This window comes from Macrobrachium nipponense, chromosome 22 (genome assembly GCF_015104395.2).
Source record: "Macrobrachium nipponense isolate FS-2020 chromosome 22, ASM1510439v2, whole genome shotgun sequence".
Lineage (NCBI taxonomy): Eukaryota > Metazoa > Arthropoda > Malacostraca > Decapoda > Palaemonidae > Macrobrachium > Macrobrachium nipponense.
Window position 1 is genome coordinate 62,780,040 of NC_087213.1, and position 18,984 is coordinate 62,799,023.

Consider the following 18,984-nt stretch of genomic DNA (forward strand, 5'->3'; position numbering starts at 1 on the left):
TATTAGCATTGCCCCTACAATTGTAGTAATTAATTCTGTTCATGTTAATAATAATAGGGCAGCTCAATTTTATATGCATTTTTGCTTCAAAATAATTGCAGCACCAAGATATTTCTGTTTATATCATAAATATATATATGTCAATATGCAAAAGGAATTTATACAAAGAAATATGCAATATGAAAAAACTAACTTGGGTAAAAACATTACATACGCAATGGCGCTACAGAAGATGTGTCTCATGTTATTGCTATCAGCAAGGTTATACAGGATTCGACACTTAACGTCTAGTGGTTGGAATATTGCGAACTTGTTAAAATAGATAATGAAATTATTTATCTCGGTTCTCTGAAACCTGTAATTCTGTATATGGGCAAGAATAAAAAAAAAAACGGTAGAATATGATAAACCATAATTTTCTTGCATCACCTTCATTAATACGATACGGAACTTATTTCCAATTTCTAACTGCAGATTGACAGTGCACCAGCTACTTGCTGATAACTCCTTTAACTTTAGATATCTTCGCTTGGAGACAATAGCTTGTTGAAGACATGTGGTTTAGTCCCTTGCAGAAAAGAAGGTCATTCTATTTAGCATAACAAAAACATTTTGGTAAAATTTTTCACAAAGTCTGTGTTCTCTCCTTCCTGTAATGGATGCAGTCTTCCCCTTAGAGAATGTTATCCATGTAACTCTACTGAAGGGCCTGACATACAGAAGGAATATTCGTACTTTCGTGCACTGAATCTAATTCAATATTAATAAACTAAGGTCAAATTTAAACGTCTCTGCAATATCTGATTATCAAAATTTTCTATTAGCTTTGCTATGTACCTTATTCATGAATTAATTTATTCACCATAGTAATTCTAACAATCATTACCCTTGTACATTTTATCAAAGAAATTAGTACATCTGATTAATTCTACTTTGGTACGAATCAGTAGAATTGACTTGGCCTACATTTGTAACTGCTGTATATAATATGCTTTATATATCTGTACTTATACAACATTAGTAAAAATACATAATTTTTATTTTTCACTTACCATTAATTAATACAGGGCAACCAAATAAACCTGACCTAATGTATACATACTATAATAAAAAAAAAACTATCGAAAAATTTATTTAAAAATTTTGAACTTACTGTAAACAGCTTTCAGGATTAAAGAGAAATAGAACGACCCCAAAACTGAGAAATGGGGTAAAAGGGTGTTACACGAAATAGCAACAGCTGCTTGGAAAAGAACGAAAATGAAAAATCCAAAGTTTACAAAATTCAAAGAAAGTATAAACAACTTGAAGAAAACTCTAATAAGAAGGAATAAATCAAAATAGGAATACATTACTGTGCAATTTCGAAGACTGATCGTATAAATTGATGCCAGATCTTTAATTTTCATACTTTTCCTTTTTAAATATAGACAAGTAGAGAAGGAGAAAACAGAAAAAAACTCATATGAAACTGTATGAAAAAAATATTATGAAAAAAAATAACTAATGGATAATCATAATAATAACATTAACAATAAATATAATATTGTCAAAGGATATCTTTTCACAAGAAAAATTTACATCTCGAACAAGGGTAGATTAGAGGATACACAAAACGTAACAACAGGAGGTCCCTAGATCCGTATCAAAGTCGAACTGAATGAAAGATGATCACAGTGTCGGACTTTAGAGTTCCTAATTCCCAAGCATTAATGCTGAAAACAAATGCAATAAACTATAGAATCAGCAAACAGAAAGGTGAAAATCGACTGTCTATGAAGAAGCTCAAGAGAATTAAGAGTGCAATTTTAGCGAACCGACGATATATTTCAAAAATAGGTATTTTAATTAATAACTAAGAGTATCTGGCGAAACCTGAAATTGTAAAACATGTTTACGCGCTCATGCGATTCTTGAAAATAAGTTTTCAAAATACCTTCTATAGGCGAAAATAAGCCTAAATTAAAAATATTGAAGAATGTATTTCAGAAAAACGCATTATCGATATGAAACAGGACATTCACCTTAAATTTGAATAAAGGAAATATTCTCCACACTGGGGTTGCCTTAGCTACTTTTTATATATTCGCATTCGTGCAATAATAGTTACGAAAACAGTTAAATACTTTGCAAAGAACGAATATTTTCTCAAGTACAAGAACGTAAAAAATTTAGTTTCTTTTTCTTATAAATCTGCACCCAGTTACGAGTAACTTTCTCTCTCCCTACTTCAAAAATCCACCGGAAACAATGCCGATTAAATGGCCTTGCTCTAGTGCATGACAAGAAAGGCCATCATATAAAAGAAGTCGGGTACTATTTAAACTCGCGTCTCCCTCCAGAAGACATCACTCAGTCGATCACCTCTGTAGATCCTGGTCCATCCCAGCGATATACACCACCAACGATGAAGGCCTTTGTAGTGTGTGGTGAGTATCTATTCGAACAAATTGTATTAAGCATCTAGTGCAGAAGGGAATGAATATTCTTATAATATTCAAATACTGAATTTCAATACAGAAACTGGAAGTCCGTCGAGGCATAAGGTAGAATTTTCTTTTAAGTACTACGCAATTTCACAATCCTTGACTTGAAATGTTCCACGTTATTTCCAGCTCTTCTCAGCCTCGTAGCCGCCGACAGGCGCCCAAGCAACGGGTATGGAGCCCCTCCTGCTCCTCCAAGCAACGGCTATGGAGCTCCTCCAAGCAACTCCTATGGCCCACCTAGGAACTCCTACGGAGTAGATCCACTTGCTGAATTGGCACAGAACATTCCTGGAGGCGGAGTTCCTGGAGAAGACTACCCTATTTTGGCCTCCGTCCCTGACACTCGTTTCTCCTGCGATGCTCAGAATGTTCCTGGTTATTATGCCGACACTGATCGTCAGGCTGGCTGCCAGGTCTTCCACATCTGCCAGGACAGGCCCAATGGACGCCGTCAGCAGGACTCCTTCCTCTGCCCCAACGGCACCATCTTCAACCAACAGTACCTCGTCTGTGACTGGTGGTTCAACTTCGACTGCGCTGACGCTGAAGACTTCTACTCAGTCAACGAGCAGATTGGCGTCGTTGCCTACGACCCTTATGGCAGAAGTCAAAACGGTAACGGCAATGGCAACGGTAATAATGGCTATGGTTCAAATGGAAATGGCAAAAGGAACGGTAACAAAAATGGTAATGGTTCTAATGGCAATGGTTATGGAGCCCCACCCGCTCCTATCAATGGATACGGAGCCCCTCCATCACTTTCAAACTCCTATGGAGCTCCATTCTAAATAAGGCAAATGATCATTTTCACTAATTCAATCCATGAACCTTTCATTAGTGCTTGATACGAAACTGCGACCATTCAACTTTATCAAGATGAATGTATATTTTTGTATAAATAAAAATGAATAAGGAATAACAAATAAAATCCTGTATTCTTTACCCTAAACTAAAAATTTGCAGACGTCTATGCACATGTATATTCGGTCTTAGATAACCTAAATGGCGATAGTTTATATGATTAGCCAGTGCACAAACAGATGTAAATTCTACACATTCAGGTTACATGTTTACACTGCAATCTTTAAATTTTAGAATATAAAAAAAAAAATGATCGAATTCGTCAAATGTATTTGGAAACAAAACTCAGGTACTGGTGCTTTTCTCTCATTCCATGTATTATGTTTGAGAGATTTATATAAATATGAAAACTAACATAAGTCGGTAAATCTCAGTAAATCTAAGTAGCATTTTTAGTAAAGACAACATTCAGTGAATTATAAAAAATGTTAAAACAATATGTAATTTGGAGTGCCTCGGCTGTTACTTAGCAAAACTAAATTATATATTTTTTTAATTAATATATATATCTATATATATATATATATATATATATATATATCTATATATATATATATATTGCTTTTACCATACTTATGCTTATTTTACGTGAACTAGTCAAAGTTTGTTGAAAAATAATTTCCGTAAAGTCTAATTAACTTCAGACAATCTAATAACACTGATTATTCACTTGCAATTTCTTTAACCTGTGCTTTTTAAAATCATAATTTACAGACGCCACTTGGTTTCTACCTGTAATTAAATGTGTAATAATTAACGAGTCTCTGTACCTTTAACGCGAAATATTTGATACAATAAGGCAGCTTTTTCTGTTTATCTTAATAAAAACATTTTCTTCACTAGTTGTCAAATCTGTGTTCTCAACATCTTGTCGTGATCTAGTCTTTCTCTCTAAAGAATCATAGAAAAATAATTTCATTTTGCTGTAGAAGCTGCCAAGATAGATAATTAATACCATGTACTTTTGCACATGGTATGACGAATTTTTCATCACATGATTTTACTTTCATATCTCAAGGCACTGCACATCTGAATAAGTACAGACATAAACGATTACAAATAACTCAGACTAAAATATGAGCAACTGCGACAGTTGGATTGGAAATTATATTTAGTGCAATCTAAATCAGCGAAAGAAACCTTACATATAATACTAACTGAATAACAACATTTTGCGCATCCCAAATTGTTGTTTCTTCTAGACTTCGATATTTATAAATATAGAATAAGCATTAAAAATGTGAAATCACTCATCTCATTCGTGCTTTACTCATCACCATACAGAAAGCTTTTGGTTTAATGTACATCGGTGTATGAACAGACATATGAGAGTCATATGAGAGCGAAACTAAGAAAGCCACAGGAAATATCTATTCTCAAGTATCTTCGAAAGACTCACCGTGTATCCAACACTGCAGAGGCTTTAAAACCTATATAACAGGACAACTTCTTCCTCGATAAGGAAACGTCGTAAAAGTATAGAATAAATAAATAACGTAGAAAGAACGAATTGAAAGATACTTTACATTTTACGATTATTAGATAGCGTGAACAATTCATCTGAACACTAAACATTATTATACTGGTGAATAAATAATGATAAGTAGTTCTTCAGTTTTTATCTTCTATCTTTTTCGGTACAGAAGAATGAACAAGGTGTTACTGTACAAAGCAAACCTTTGGGAAGTGACAAGCAGAATACATGAATAATAATGCTAATACTATCAACAATAAATATATAATTAAAGGACATCATCTGAGAAGACAACCATACTATATGTTCAACATAGGGAAATTAATAGATGCAAGAAACGCAACGTGAGTTACCTATTTCCACATTACTCAAAATCAGGTTAAAGAACGTTAATCAAATTCCTTGGCTCTTGTGCCCTAATTTCCCTGAACAAGTCTGCAGCCTGGTGCTCCCAATGCGACCCAGTAATTCAGGTCAGCAATTTGCAAATTCAATACCACAGAATTGTCATAGGGAAACGTGGAAAGCGACTGCCTTGTGACGGAACTGGCGTGAAATATGTAAAAAATAAATATAAAAAACGCATAGGGCGAAACCTATCTAATTACAATAAAGAAAGACGTGATCCCGGGGAAACTATGCTTCAATCGTTTCCTGCTACAAGCGAACATAAGCAAGTAACATTATTGGCATATTTAAGATAAGTGTATAACCGGAAAAGGTTTGTGAAAACTGTAACACATTGAATTAATAAACAATATTTCGCAGAAAGGTGATAAAAAGTCCGGAAATTAATGTTAAGTATTCTAAGCTATAAGACTCTAAGAACACTATGAAGCATACCTGAAATTTAATCACAGATAAAAAAAGAACTAATTCCAACACTGACTAATGTTTAGAATGTTTGTTATCTAATGTACGATTTCACTGTTACAAAAGATCCACGAAAAGAAAAATACTTCGCGACAAAAGAGTATTTTCGTAAATTCCAGAGTGCTGATTTATTTAGTCAGACTAACTAAAAGTTTTTTTTTTTTCTTTTTTTTTAATGCACGCTTCCAGTTACAAATAACTAGTTTCTTCTCTCTTCCTAATTCAGAATTGAAACGGATTCAATGTAGATGAAGTGACCTCGCTCCAATGCATGACAAGAAAGGCCATCATTAAATGAAAGAAGGAAAAGTCTGGCGCTATTTAAACTCGCGTCTCCCTCCAGAAGTCATCACACAGTCGATCACCTCTGTAGATCCTGGTCCATCCCAGCGATATACACCACCAACGATGAAGGCCTTCGTAGTGTGTGGTGAGTATCTATTCGAACAAATTGTATTCGGTTTCTAGGGATAGAAAAGAATGCATAAATTTGTAATATTCAACTATTCAATTTCAATATATAAACTAGGTCAATCAAGGTATCTGACCTAATTTTCAGTTAAGTACTACAAAATTTCACAATCCTTTACTTGAAAAATATGTTATACATTACTTCCAGCTCTTCTCAGCCTCGTAGCCGCCGACAGGCGCCCAAGCAATGGGTATGGAGCTCCCCCAGCTCCTCCAAGCAATGGGCATGGAGCTCCTCCAAGCAACTCCTATGGCCCACCTAGGAACTCCTACGGAGTAGATCCTCTTGCTGAATTGGCACAGAACATTCCTGGAGGCGGAGTTCCTGGAGAAGACTACCCTATTTTGGCCTCCGTCCCTGACACTCGTTTCTCCTGCGATGCTCAGAATGTCCCTGGTTATTATGCCGACACCGATCGTGAGGCTGGCTGCCAGGTCTTCCACATCTGCCAGGACAGGCCCAATGGACGCCGTCAGCAGGACTCCTTCCTCTGCCCCAACGGCACCATCTTCAACCAACAGTACCTCGTCTGTGACTGGTGGTTCAACTTCGACTGCGCTGACGCTGAAGACTTCTACTCAGTCAACGAGCAGATTGGGGTCGTTGCCTACGACCCTTATGGCAGAATTCGCAACGGTAACGGCAATGGCAATGGTAACAATGGCTACGGTTCAAATGGAAATGGAAATGGAAATGGCAAAAGGAACGGTAACAAAAATGGTAATGGTTCCAATGGCAATGGTTATGGAGCTCCACCCGCTCCCATGAATGGATACGGAGCCCCTCCATCACCTTCAAACTCTTATGGTGCTCCATTCTAAATAAGGCAAATGATCATTTTCATTAATTCAATCCATGAACCTTTCATTAGCGCTTGATGCGAAACTGCGACCCTTCAACTTTATCAAGATGAATGTATATTTTTGTATAATAAATAATAAAAATGAATAAGGAATAGCATATAATATCCCGTATACTTTACCCTAAAATAAAAACTTGCTTACGTCTATGCATATGTATATTCGGTCATAGATAACCTAAATGAAGATATCTTAAACGGTTAGCCAGTTCATAAACAGCTGTAAATTTGACACATTCCGGTAACATGTTTACATTGCAATGTTCAAATTTTGGAACAATCAGAAAATGACCGAATTCATAAAATCTATTTGGAAGCAAAGTCAGCACCGGCACATTTCTCTCACTCCATGTAGTATATACGTTAAAGAGAGTTGCATAAATATGAAATATAAACATAGGTCGGTAAATGTATGCCGCACTTTTTAGTAAAGATAAAATTCAGATGAAATATAACATCTTCCAAAAAGAATTTGTACTTTTCCAGGATACGACCTTAACTTTCACAATTCGAATTTCTCAGGCAAAAAATTAGACAAATTTACATTTTACGATAAGTGGAAAGTGTTAACAATTCTTCTCAACACTAAAAAGATAAACAAATAGAAAAAAATAGAAACTCAAAATCATTAGGTGTGTAAAGAATGATGGAGAGTAAAATCCTAACAGACAATTTTCCAATTTTCAGATTTTTTAAATTTTCGATGCAGAAGAATGCACAAGGCGGATACTGTCTACGGGTATTAACGCCCCTTCATAAGGCAAACCTTTATAAAGGAAACCTTTAGGAAGGGACATAACTAGAATATATGAATAATACTGCTAAAACTATTAATAATAAATATATAGCCATATCATTCAAGGACATCATTTCAGAAGACAAATAAACATCCTAAATATAGGCAAAACATTTGATATATAAAAGGTAACGTGACTTATCAATTTCCCATTAATGTATTGCACGTTAATGAGGGTTAATCACAGTATTTGTCTCTTGAGTTCATAATTCCCTTGCTCAAAGTATGAAGCCAGGTGCCCCCAAATAAAACAGAGTTATTCAGTTAATTTTCCAATACAATATCACAGAATTATCCTAAGGGTAGGTGGAAAGCATAGTTAAGAGAGGAGAGATTAGACAGACAAGCGACGATCGCATGCACGTAAGGAGCCATTGTTATGCGATTGTTGTCAGAGATGGCATCGGTATCAACAGCAAAGACCAGCGGCAAAAAAGACACATCTGGTAACCAATGCTAGGTCATCAATTGTGTCAATTACAGGAACAAGTTCACAAAAGAACAGGGGATCACATTTCACAAATAAGAGACCTATTTTCATTCATGAGAATCTTTATGACCGTTGAAATAACCTCAAGTAAACGTGTGTTAGATCTCAGTCAACTTCACTCCTGCTTTTATATCTAATCAAATACGTAATGAATGTTGTAATAAACTTTTTATTAAAGCAGGGGTCTTGTTTATCCGTGGTACGTGCCTACAAGTCGTTAATTATTATTCCAAATGACGAATTGTATAGAATAAAAGTTGTTCAGTGTGCTAAAATCTACCTGAAAAGTCACTGGCATGTAGGGGTACCATCAGTCCCTACAACCATGGTTATTCCGGACTGTTTCTTACTACTTGTATTAAATAATGTACATAGGCTAGTATCATGAGGCCTAGATCCAGGCCTGCTGCAGTTTTAAGTGTTAAGGAAATGTTATGGTAGTATTAAGGTAAAATAACGAATGGCCGGCCTCTACCGCAGCGTGACCTCCCTCCCGAAAAAGTACTTTAACACGACCTGTAGCCCAGGATAGACATTTGTCAAGAGCCAGCGTCCGTCGAAGCAATACCTCAAGACCTCTAATTTCCTCTCGAGGTAAGTGTTTTCTCCCAAGTTATAAATGAATGCCGTAAATGTTATTAATAAGTTTTCAACCCTGGTATGGAGAGAACTCTGCTGAATTTAAACGATAATTAGTTCTGCCTCTAGCGTAAAAACCGGACTGTAAATTCATGGTGGAAAGAAAGGCACATAACATCGACAAATTGATCAAATATATTACTCAATTGTATGCAAACTAGTACAGCAGACAGAATTAAAATTTTTATTTCTACATGTAGTACACATTCCCATAAGATTGTATGGGTTTGCGCTATTGTTTACATAAGAATTATCGCATAGCAATGGATCCAGGCACTGCATGTCACTCACAGACTGCTTTGGCTGTTATACGGTATCCAATCTCTCCTCTCTATATCCATGGTGGAAAGCGACTGCCCTGTGACGGAACTGATGAGATGAGAAATAAAGTAGGTAGAAAAAAAGGCGTGATCCAACCACCAGCTGAATTGTCATGCCTGCTAAAATCTACGTTCAAATAGAACGTTGTTTCACCAACGAAAATTAAAATAAATACGTTATATTTTATTAGAAATAACTGTTCCGTACTGTTTAAAAATGCACATTATTTATTTTCCACATTTTCATTCTAATAAGTAAATCATAAATATCCTACCCTACAATTCCTATATCTTCAACTCAACGTGAAACCCCTTTTTTAGACCGTTTTAGGCTTTTCCATAGACCTTTCCTACCCTCACCAAGAACCACAATAGAAAGAAGAAGAACAACAAGATAGTTTGTAGGATTACTCACCAAGTAAACGATAAATAAGCATAACGCGTCAGGCCAAACCTATGGAACTGCAATAAAGACTGACGTGGTCCCAGGCAAACTAGGCTTCAATGTCATCCCACTATATGCGAAAAAGTACATGAACTCCGGTATTAGATAAGTAAGCAATAATAAAGGCATAATTAGCAAAGGCGCATTCCCAGAAAAGGCGTCTGAATACTTAGCATATCTAATTAAAAAGGAATATTTTCGAAGTGCTTTATTGTGCTTTGGAAAAGCTAAATGCAAAAAGATCGGTGGAAATAAAAGTCAACCGGCATGATCAATAATATTTCATGAAAAGGTGGTAAAAAGTCGGAAAATTAATGTACAGGGACGATGTCCAAAGGTGTAAGACTCTCATGATAGGGGGAAACATACCTGAATCTAATTCACGGATAACAATAATCGACCTAAAGTTTAAGGTTTCACATTTCAAAGTAACATTCAAAAAGAAAGAATTCTAACATTGACTAATGTTAAAAATGTTTGTTATTTAATGTACGATTTCAATAATATATCAGGTCAACGAAGAGAAAAATACTTCGCGACAAACGAATATTTTCGCAAATTCCACAGTGCTGATTTATTTAGTCAAACTGACTACAAGGTTTTTTTCTTTCTTTTTTTCACTGCATCTGCTTCCAGTTACGAACACGTAGCTTCTCTCTTCCTAACTCAGAGTTAAAACGGAAACGATGTAAATGAAATTACCTTGCTCCAGTGCATGACAAGAAAGGCCATCATTTAATGAAAGAAGAAAACGTCGGGCGCTATATAAACTCGCGTCTCCCTCCAGAAGACATCACTCAGTTGATCACCTCTGTAGATCCTGGTCCATCCCAGCGATATACACCACCAACGATGAAGGCCTTTGTAGTGTGTGGTGAGTATCTATCCAAAGAAATTGTATTCGTTTTCTAGTGACAGAAAGCAATGAATAGATTTATAATATTCAAATATTAAATTTCAGTATAGAAACAGAAAGTCCGTCGATGCTTATGGTAGAGTTTTATTTTAAGTACTACGCAATTTCACAATCCTTGAATTGACATGTTCCACGTTACTTCCAGCTCTTCTCAGCCTCGTAGCCGCCGACAGGCGCCCAAGCAACGGTTATGGAGCTCCTCCAGCTCCTCCAAGCAATGGGTATGGAGCTCCTCCAAGCAACTCCTATGGCCCACCTAGGAACTCCTACGGAGTAGATCCTCTTGCTGAATTGGCACAGAACATTCCTGGAGGCGGAGTTCCTGGAGAAGACTACCCTATTTTGGCCTCCGTCCCTGACACTCGTTTCTCCTGCGATGCTCAGAATGTCCCTGGTTATTATGCCGACACTGATCGTCAGGCTGGCTGCCAGGTCTTCCACATCTGCCAGGACAGGCCCAATGGACGCCGTCAGCAGGACTCCTTCCTCTGCCCCAACGGCACCATCTTCAACCAACAGTACCTCGTCTGTGACTGGTGGTTCAACTTCGACTGCGCTGACGCTGAAGACTTCTACTCAGTCAACGAGCAGATTGGCGTCGTTGCCTACGATCCTTATGGCAGAAGTCGCAACGGTAATGGCAATGGCAACGGTAACAATGGCTACGGTTCAAATGGAAATAGAAATGGCAAAAGAAACGGTAACAAAAATGGTAATGGTTCCAATGGCAATGGTTATGGAGCTCCACCCGCTCCTATCAATGGATACGGAGCCCCTCCATCACTTTCAAACTCCTATGGAGCTCCATTCTAAATAAGCAAATGATCATTTTCATTAACTCAACCCACGAACCTTTCATTAGTGTTTGATGCGAAACTGCGACCATTCAACTTTATCAAGATGAATGTATATTTTTGTATAATAAATAAAAATGAATAAGGAATAACATATAATATCCTGTATACTTTAGCCTAAACTAAAAACTTGCTTACGTCTATGCACATGAATATTCTGTCATAGATAACCTAAATGAAGATATCTTAAACAGATAACCAGTTCATAAACAGATGTAAATTTGACACGTTCCTATTACATGTTTACACTGCAATGTTTAAATTTTGGAACAATAAGAAAATAACCGAATTCGTAAAATCTATTTGGAAGCAAAGTCAGCACAAGTACTTTTCTCTCATTCCGTTAGTGAGTTGCATAAATATGAAATATAAACATAAGTCGGTAAATCTAAGTAGCATTTTTAGTAAAGATAACATTCAGATGAAACATAACAATATTCAAAAAGAATTTGTACTTTTTTAGAATACGAACTATAGCTTTCACAAATGGAATTTCTAACGCTGAGTACCTCGGCTGTTGCTGACTAACAAGAAGAAAACAAAATCGCTTTTAACATCCTCATGCTTATTTAAAACAATGATATGCTTATTTTCTGTAAACCAGTTAAAGTGCAGTGGAATATCATTTTTTCGTAAAGTATCATTAATTTCAGACAATCTTATAAGACTGATCATTAAACTAGCAATTCCTTTAGCCTGTTTCTCACCAACATACTTTAAGACGCCATTTGGTTTCTATCTCTAATTAAATGCTCAATAATTAACGAGAGTCTGAACCTTTAACGTTAAATATTTCAAACAAAAAGGCAGCTATTTCTGTTTATCTTAATGAAAATAATTTGCTTCGCTCGTATTCAAAACTGTGTTCTCAACATCTTGTCGTGAATCTAGTATTCATCTCTACAGAATCATGAAAACATCCTTTGATTTTGCTGTAGAAGCTGCCAACACAGACAATGAATAGCATTTAAGAGTTTTGCATATGATCGACGAATCTTTTATCGCATGATTTTACTTCTTTCAGATATGAAGGCACAGCACATCTGAATACTTTCTGACAAAAATTATTACAAATAACTCAGACTAAACTATGAGCAACGGTGACAGTTGGCAATTCTTTAGTGAAATCTAAATCATATAATAATAACTGAATAACAATACTCAAAATAATTTTTAACGATCATAATAATTTCTACATTTCTGACCTACAATAATTTTGACTACCTTTATCTTCATATTTATGCGCATCCCAAATCGATTCTACTAATTAGTGCATATCCAATATACACTATGTGCAAATGAATATATGCATCTAGACCAAACCAAGTACGTATAAACTTTTATAAATACATATTTTCGATATTCATAATACACAGTAAGTATTAAAAATGTAAAATCATCCATTTTTAGTCGAGCTATACATTCTACCATAGTGAAACACAGAGATAAACTCAGCCATGTGAGTACGATACTAAGAAGGCTATTAGAATCATCTCTCAAATATCTTCGAAGGACGGATCATGTTTCTAAACAATGCAGTGACTTTGAACATTTATTTAGTGAGGAAAATTCGTAAATATATCGTACAAATAACTAAAGCCCCACTAAGAGATAAAACACAAAATCTATGGTCAACTAGGGCGTTGTTTCACCACCGAAAATTAAAATAAATACGCTATATTTTAATAGAAATAATTGCTCTGTACTGTTTAACATACATATTATTTATTTATACATTTTCATTCTAATAAATAAATCATAAATATTCTATCCTAAAATTTCTATATCTTCAACTCAACGTGAAACACCTTTTTTAGACCTTTTTAGGGTTTTCCATAGACCTTTCCTACCCTCAGCAAGAACCACAACATACACAACAACAAAAACAACAACAAGATAGTTTGTAGGATTACTCACCAAGTAAACGATAAATAAGTATAACGCGTCAGGCCAAACCTATGGAACTGCAATAAAGACTGACGTGGTCCCAGTCCAAACTAAGCTTCAATGTCATCCCACTATATGCGAAAAAGTACATGAACTCCGGTATTAGATAAGTAAGCAATAATAAAAATAATTAACAAAGGCGCATTTCCAGAAAAGGCGTCTGAATACTTAGCATATCTAATTAAAAAGGAATATTTTCGAAGTGCTTCATTGTGCTTTGGAAAAGCTAAATGCAAAAGGATCGATGGAAATAAAAGTCAACCGGCATGATCAATAATATTTCATAATAAGGTGGTACAAAGTCGGAAAATTAATGTACAGTGACGGTGTCCCAAGGTGTAATTTAAGACTCTCATGATAGGGGGAAACATACCTGAATCTAATTCGCGGATAACAATAATCGACCTAAATTTTAAAGTTTATATTTAAAAGAAACATTGAAAAAGAAAGAATTCTAACATTAACTAATGTTAAAAATGTTTGTTATTTAATGTACGATTTCAATATATCAGGTCAACGAAAAGAAATATACTTCGCGACAAACGAGTATTTTCGCAAATTCCACAGTGCTGATTTATTTAGTCAAACTGACTACAAGGTTTTTTTTTTCACTGCATCTGCTTCCAGTTACGAACACGTAGCTTCTCTCTTCCTAACTCAGAGTTAAAACGGAAACGATGTAAATGAAATGACCTTGCTCCAGTGCATGACAAGAAAGGCCATCATTAAATGAAAGAAGAAAAAGTCGGGCACTATATAAACTCTCGTCTCCCACATCAATACATCACTCAGTCGATCACCTCTGTAGATCCTGGTCCATCCCAGCGATATACACCACCAACGATGAAGGCCTTTGTAGTGTGTGGTGAGTATCTATTCGAACAATCTGTATACAATTTGCAGTGACAGAAAGCAATGAATATATTTATAATATTCATATATTAAATTTCAGTATAGAAACAGAAAGTCCGTCGATGCATACGGTAGAATTTTCTTTCAAGTACTAGGCGATTTCACAACCCTTGAATTGACATGTTCCACGTTACTTCCAGCTCTTCTCAGCCTCGTAGCCGCCGACAGGCGCCCAAGCAACGGTTATGGAGCTCCTCCAGCTCCTCCAAGCAACGGCTATGGAGCTCCTCCAAGCAATTCCTATGGCCCACCTAGGAACTCCTACGGAGTAGATCCTCTTGCTGAATTGGCACAAAACATTCCTGGAGGCGGAGTTCCAGGAGAAGACTACCCTATTTTGGCCTCCGTCCCTGATACTCGTTTCTCCTGCGATGCTCAGAATGTCCCTGGTTATTATGCCGACACTGATCGTCAGGCTGGCTGCCAGGTCTTCCACATCTGCCAGGACAGGCCCAATGGACGCCGTCAGCAGGACTCCTTCCTCTGCCCCAACGGCACCATCTTCAACCAACAGTACCTCGTCTGTGACTGGTGGTTCAACTTCGACTGCGCTGACGCTGAAGACTTCTACTCAGTCAACGAGCAGATTGGCGTCGTTGCCTACGATCCTTATGGCAGAAGTCAAAACGGTAATGGCAATGGCAACGGTAACAATGGCTACGGTTCAAATGGAAATGGAAATGGCAAAAGAAACGGTAACAAAAATGGTAATGGTTCTAATGGCAATGGTTATGGAGCCCCACCCGCTCCTATCAATGGATACGGAGCCCCTCCATCACTTTCAAACTCCTATGGAGCTCCATTCTAAATTAGGCAAATGATCATTTTCATTAACTCAACCCACGAACCTTTCATTAGTGCTTGATGCGAAACTTCGACCATTCAACCTTATCAAGATGAATGTATATTTTTGTATAATAAATAAAAATGAATAAGGAATAACATATAATATCCTGTATACTTTACCTAAACTAAAAACTTGTTTACGTCAATGCACGTGAATATTCTGTCATAGATAACCTAAATGAAGATATCTTAAACAGATAACCAGTTCATCAACAGATGTAAATTTGACACGTTCCGATTACATGTTTACACTGCAATATTTAAATTTTAGAACAATAAGAAAATAACCGAATCCGTAAAATCTATTTGGAAGCAAAGTCAGCACAAGTACTTTTCTCTCATTCCGTTAAAGTGAGTTGCATAAATATGAAATATAAACATAAGTCGGTAAATCTATGAAGCATTTTTAGTAAAGATAACATTCAGATGAAACATAACAATTTTCAAAAAGAATTTGTACTTTTTTAGAATACGAACTATAGCTTTCACAAATGGAATTTTTAACGCTGAGTACCTCGGCTGTTGCCAACTAACAAGAAGAAAACAAAATCGCTTTTAACATCCTCATGCTTCTATACAACAATGATATGGTTATTTTCTGTTAACCAGTTGAAGTGCAGTGGAAAATCATTTTTTTCGTAGAGACTCATTAATTTCAGACAATCTTATAAGACTGGTCATTAAACTAGGATTTCTTTTAACCTGTTTCTTACGAACATACTTTAAGACGCCATTTGGTTTCTATCTGTAATTAAATGCTCAATAATTAACGAGAGTCTGAACCTTTAACGTTAAATATTTCAAACAAAAAGGCAGCTATTTCTGATTATCTTAATGAAAATAATTTGCTTCGCTCGTATTCAAAACTGTGTTCTCAACATCTTGTCGTGAATCTAGTATTCATCTCTACAGAATCATGAAAACATCCTTTGATTTTGCTGTAGAAGCTGCCAACACAGACAATGAATAGCATTTAAGTGTTTTGTATATGATCGACGAATCTTTTATCGCATGATTTTACTTCTCCCAGATATGAAGGCACAGCACATCGAATACTTTCTGACAAAAATTATTACAAATAACTCAGACTAAACTATGAGCAAAGGTGACAGCTGGCAATTCTTTAGTGAAATCTAAATCATATAATAATCACTGAATAACAATACTCAAAATAATTTTTAACGATCATAATAATTTCTACATTTGTGACCTACAATAATTTTGACTACGTTTATCTTCATATTTATGCGCATCCCAAATCGATTCTACTAATTTGTGCATATCCAATATACACTATGTGCAAATGAATATATGCATCTAGACCAAACTAAGTACGTATAAACTTTTATAAATACATATTTTCGATATTCATAATACACAGTAAGTATTAAAAATGTAAAATCATCCATAGTAAAACAAAGAGACAAACTCAGCCATGTGAGTACGATACTCAGAAAGCTATTAGAATCATCTCTCAAATATCTTCGAAGAATGGATCATGTTTCTAAACAATGCAGTGACTTTGAACATTACATAAGAAGAGAACCATTTATTTAGTGAGGAAAATTCGTAAATATATCGTACAAATAACTAAAGCCCCACTAAGAGATAAAACACAAAATCTATGGTCAACTAGGGCGTTGTTTCACCACCGAAAATTAAAATAAATACGCCATATTTTAATAGAAATAATTGTTCTGTACTGTTTAACATACATTATTTATTTTTACATTTTCATTCTAATAAATAAATCATAAATATTCTCTGCTAAAACTTCTATCTATATCTTTAACTCAACGTGAAACACCTTTTTTAGACCTTTTAAGGGTTTTCCATAGACCTTTCCTACCCTCAGCAGGAACCACAACAGACAGAACAACCACAACAACAACAAGGTAGTTTGTAGGCTGACTCACCAAGTAAACGATAAATAAGTATAACGCTCCAGCCAAACCTATGGAACTGCAATAAAGACTGACGTGGTCCCAGTCAAACTAAGCTTCAATGTCATCCCACTATATGCGAAAAAGTACATGAACTACTGTATTAGATAAGTAAGTAGTAATAAAGGGATATTTAACAAAGACGCATCCCAAGAAAAGGCGTCTGAATACTTAGCATATTTAATTAAAAAGGAATATTTTCGAAGTGCTTCATTGTGCTTTGGAAAAGCTAAATGCAAAAAGATCGGTGGAAATAAAAGTCCCGGCATGATCAATAATATTTCATAAAAAGGGGGTACAAAGTCGGAAAATTAATGTACAGTGACGGTGTCCAAAGGTGTAAGACTACTCTCATGATAGGGGGAAACATAACCTGAATTTAATTCACGGATAACAATAATCGACCTAAAGTTTAACGTTTCACATTTAAAAGTAACATTGAAAAAGAAAGAATTCCAACATTGACTAATGTTAAAAATGTTTGTTATTTGATATACGATTTCAATAATATATCAGGTCACCTTAAAGAAAAATACTTCGCGACAAACGAATATTTTTGCAAATTCCAGAGTGCTGATTTATTTGGTCAAACTGGATACAGGTTTTTTTCTTTTTTTCTTTTACTGGATCTGCTTCCAGTTACGAACACGTAGCTTCTCTCTTCCTAACTTAGTGTTAAAACGGAAACAATGTAGATGAAGTGACCTCGCTCCAATGCATGACAAGAAAGGCCATCATTAAATGAAAGAAGAAAACGTCGGGCGCTATATAAATTCGCGTCGCCCTCCAGAAGACATCACTCAGTCGATCACCTCTGTAGATCCTGGTCCATCCCAGCTATATACACCACCAACGATGAAGGTCTTTGTAGTGTGTGGTGAGTATCTATTCGAACAATCTGTATACAATCTGCAGTGACAGAATGCAATGAATATATTTATAATATTCATATATTAAATTTCAGTATAGAAACAGAAAGTCCGTCGATGCATACGGTAGAATTTTCTTTCAAGTACTAGGCGATTCACAATCCTTGAATTGACATGTTCCACGTTACTTCCAGCTCTTCTCAGCCTCGTAGCCGCCGACAGGCGCCCAAGCAACGGTTATGGAGCTCCTCCAGCTCCTCCAAGCAACGGTTATGGAGCTCCTCCAAGCAATTCCTATGGCCCAACTAGGAACTCCTACGGAGTAGATCCACTTGCTGAATTGGCACAGAACATTCCTGGTGGCGGAGTTCCTGGAGAAGACTACCCTATTTTGGCCTCCGTCCCTGACACTCGTTTCTCCTGCGATGCTCAGAATGTCCCTGGTTATTATGCCGACACTGATCGTCAGGCTGGCTGCCAGGTCTTCCACATCTGCCAGGACAGGCCCAATGGACGCCGTCAGCAGGACTCCTTCCTCTGCCCCAATGGCACCATCTTCAACCAACAGTACCTCGTCTGTGACTGGTGGTTCAACTTCGACTGCGCTGACGCTGAAGACTTCTACTCAGTCAACGAACAGATTGGGGTCGTTGCCTACGACCCTTATGGCAGAAGTCAAAACGGTAACGGCAATGGCAACGGTAACAATGGCTACGGTTCAAATGGAAATGGAAATGGCAAAAGGAATGGTAACAAAAATGGTAATGGTTCCAATGGCAATGGTTATGGAGCTCCACCCGCTCCTATCAATGGATACGGAGCCCCTCCATCACTTTCAAACTCCTATGGAGCTCCTTTCTAAATAAGGCAAATGATCATTTTCATTAACTTAACCCATGAACCTTTCATTAGTGCTTGATACGAAACTGCGACCATTCAACTTTATCAAGATGAATGTATATTTTTGTATAAATAAAAA

At 36.3% G+C, this 18,984-nt stretch overlaps 5 protein-coding genes across 5 annotated transcripts; all 5 read left to right on the plus strand.

Annotated features, from left to right (window-relative positions):
* Positions 1 to 1,812: 1,812 nt before the first annotated feature.
* On the plus strand, positions 1,813 to 3,397 carry LOC135198728 (pro-resilin-like). Its single transcript, XM_064226583.1, has 2 exons — positions 1,813 to 2,429; positions 2,616 to 3,397. Exons 1-2 carry the CDS (start codon positions 2,408 to 2,410, stop codon positions 3,275 to 3,277), a joined length of 684 nt encoding a protein of 227 aa, XP_064082653.1. The 5' UTR covers positions 1,813 to 2,407; the 3' UTR covers positions 3,278 to 3,397.
* Positions 3,398 to 5,991: 2,594 nt separating this feature from the next.
* LOC135198295 (pro-resilin-like) lies at positions 5,992 to 7,055 on the plus strand. Its single transcript, XM_064225866.1, has 2 exons — positions 5,992 to 6,127; positions 6,317 to 7,055. The coding sequence occupies exons 1-2, from the start codon at positions 5,992 to 5,994 to the stop codon at positions 6,988 to 6,990; spliced, it is 810 nt and encodes a 269-aa protein (XP_064081936.1). The 3' UTR covers positions 6,991 to 7,055.
* A 3,401-nt stretch (positions 7,056 to 10,456) lies between these two features.
* LOC135198296 (pro-resilin-like) lies at positions 10,457 to 11,569 on the plus strand. Its single transcript, XM_064225867.1, has 2 exons — positions 10,457 to 10,592; positions 10,780 to 11,569. Exons 1-2 carry the CDS (start codon positions 10,457 to 10,459, stop codon positions 11,445 to 11,447), a joined length of 804 nt encoding a protein of 267 aa, XP_064081937.1. The 3' UTR covers positions 11,448 to 11,569.
* Positions 11,570 to 14,164: 2,595 nt separating this feature from the next.
* Positions 14,165 to 15,296, plus strand: LOC135198297 (pro-resilin-like). Its single transcript, XM_064225868.1, has 2 exons — positions 14,165 to 14,300; positions 14,488 to 15,296. The coding sequence occupies exons 1-2, from the start codon at positions 14,165 to 14,167 to the stop codon at positions 15,153 to 15,155; spliced, it is 804 nt and encodes a 267-aa protein (XP_064081938.1). The 3' UTR covers positions 15,156 to 15,296.
* Positions 15,297 to 17,949: 2,653 nt separating this feature from the next.
* LOC135198727 (pro-resilin-like) lies at positions 17,950 to 18,984 on the plus strand. Its single transcript, XM_064226582.1, has 2 exons — positions 17,950 to 18,013; positions 18,200 to 18,984. Exons 1-2 carry the CDS (start codon positions 17,992 to 17,994, stop codon positions 18,865 to 18,867), a joined length of 690 nt encoding a protein of 229 aa, XP_064082652.1. The 5' UTR covers positions 17,950 to 17,991; the 3' UTR covers positions 18,868 to 18,984.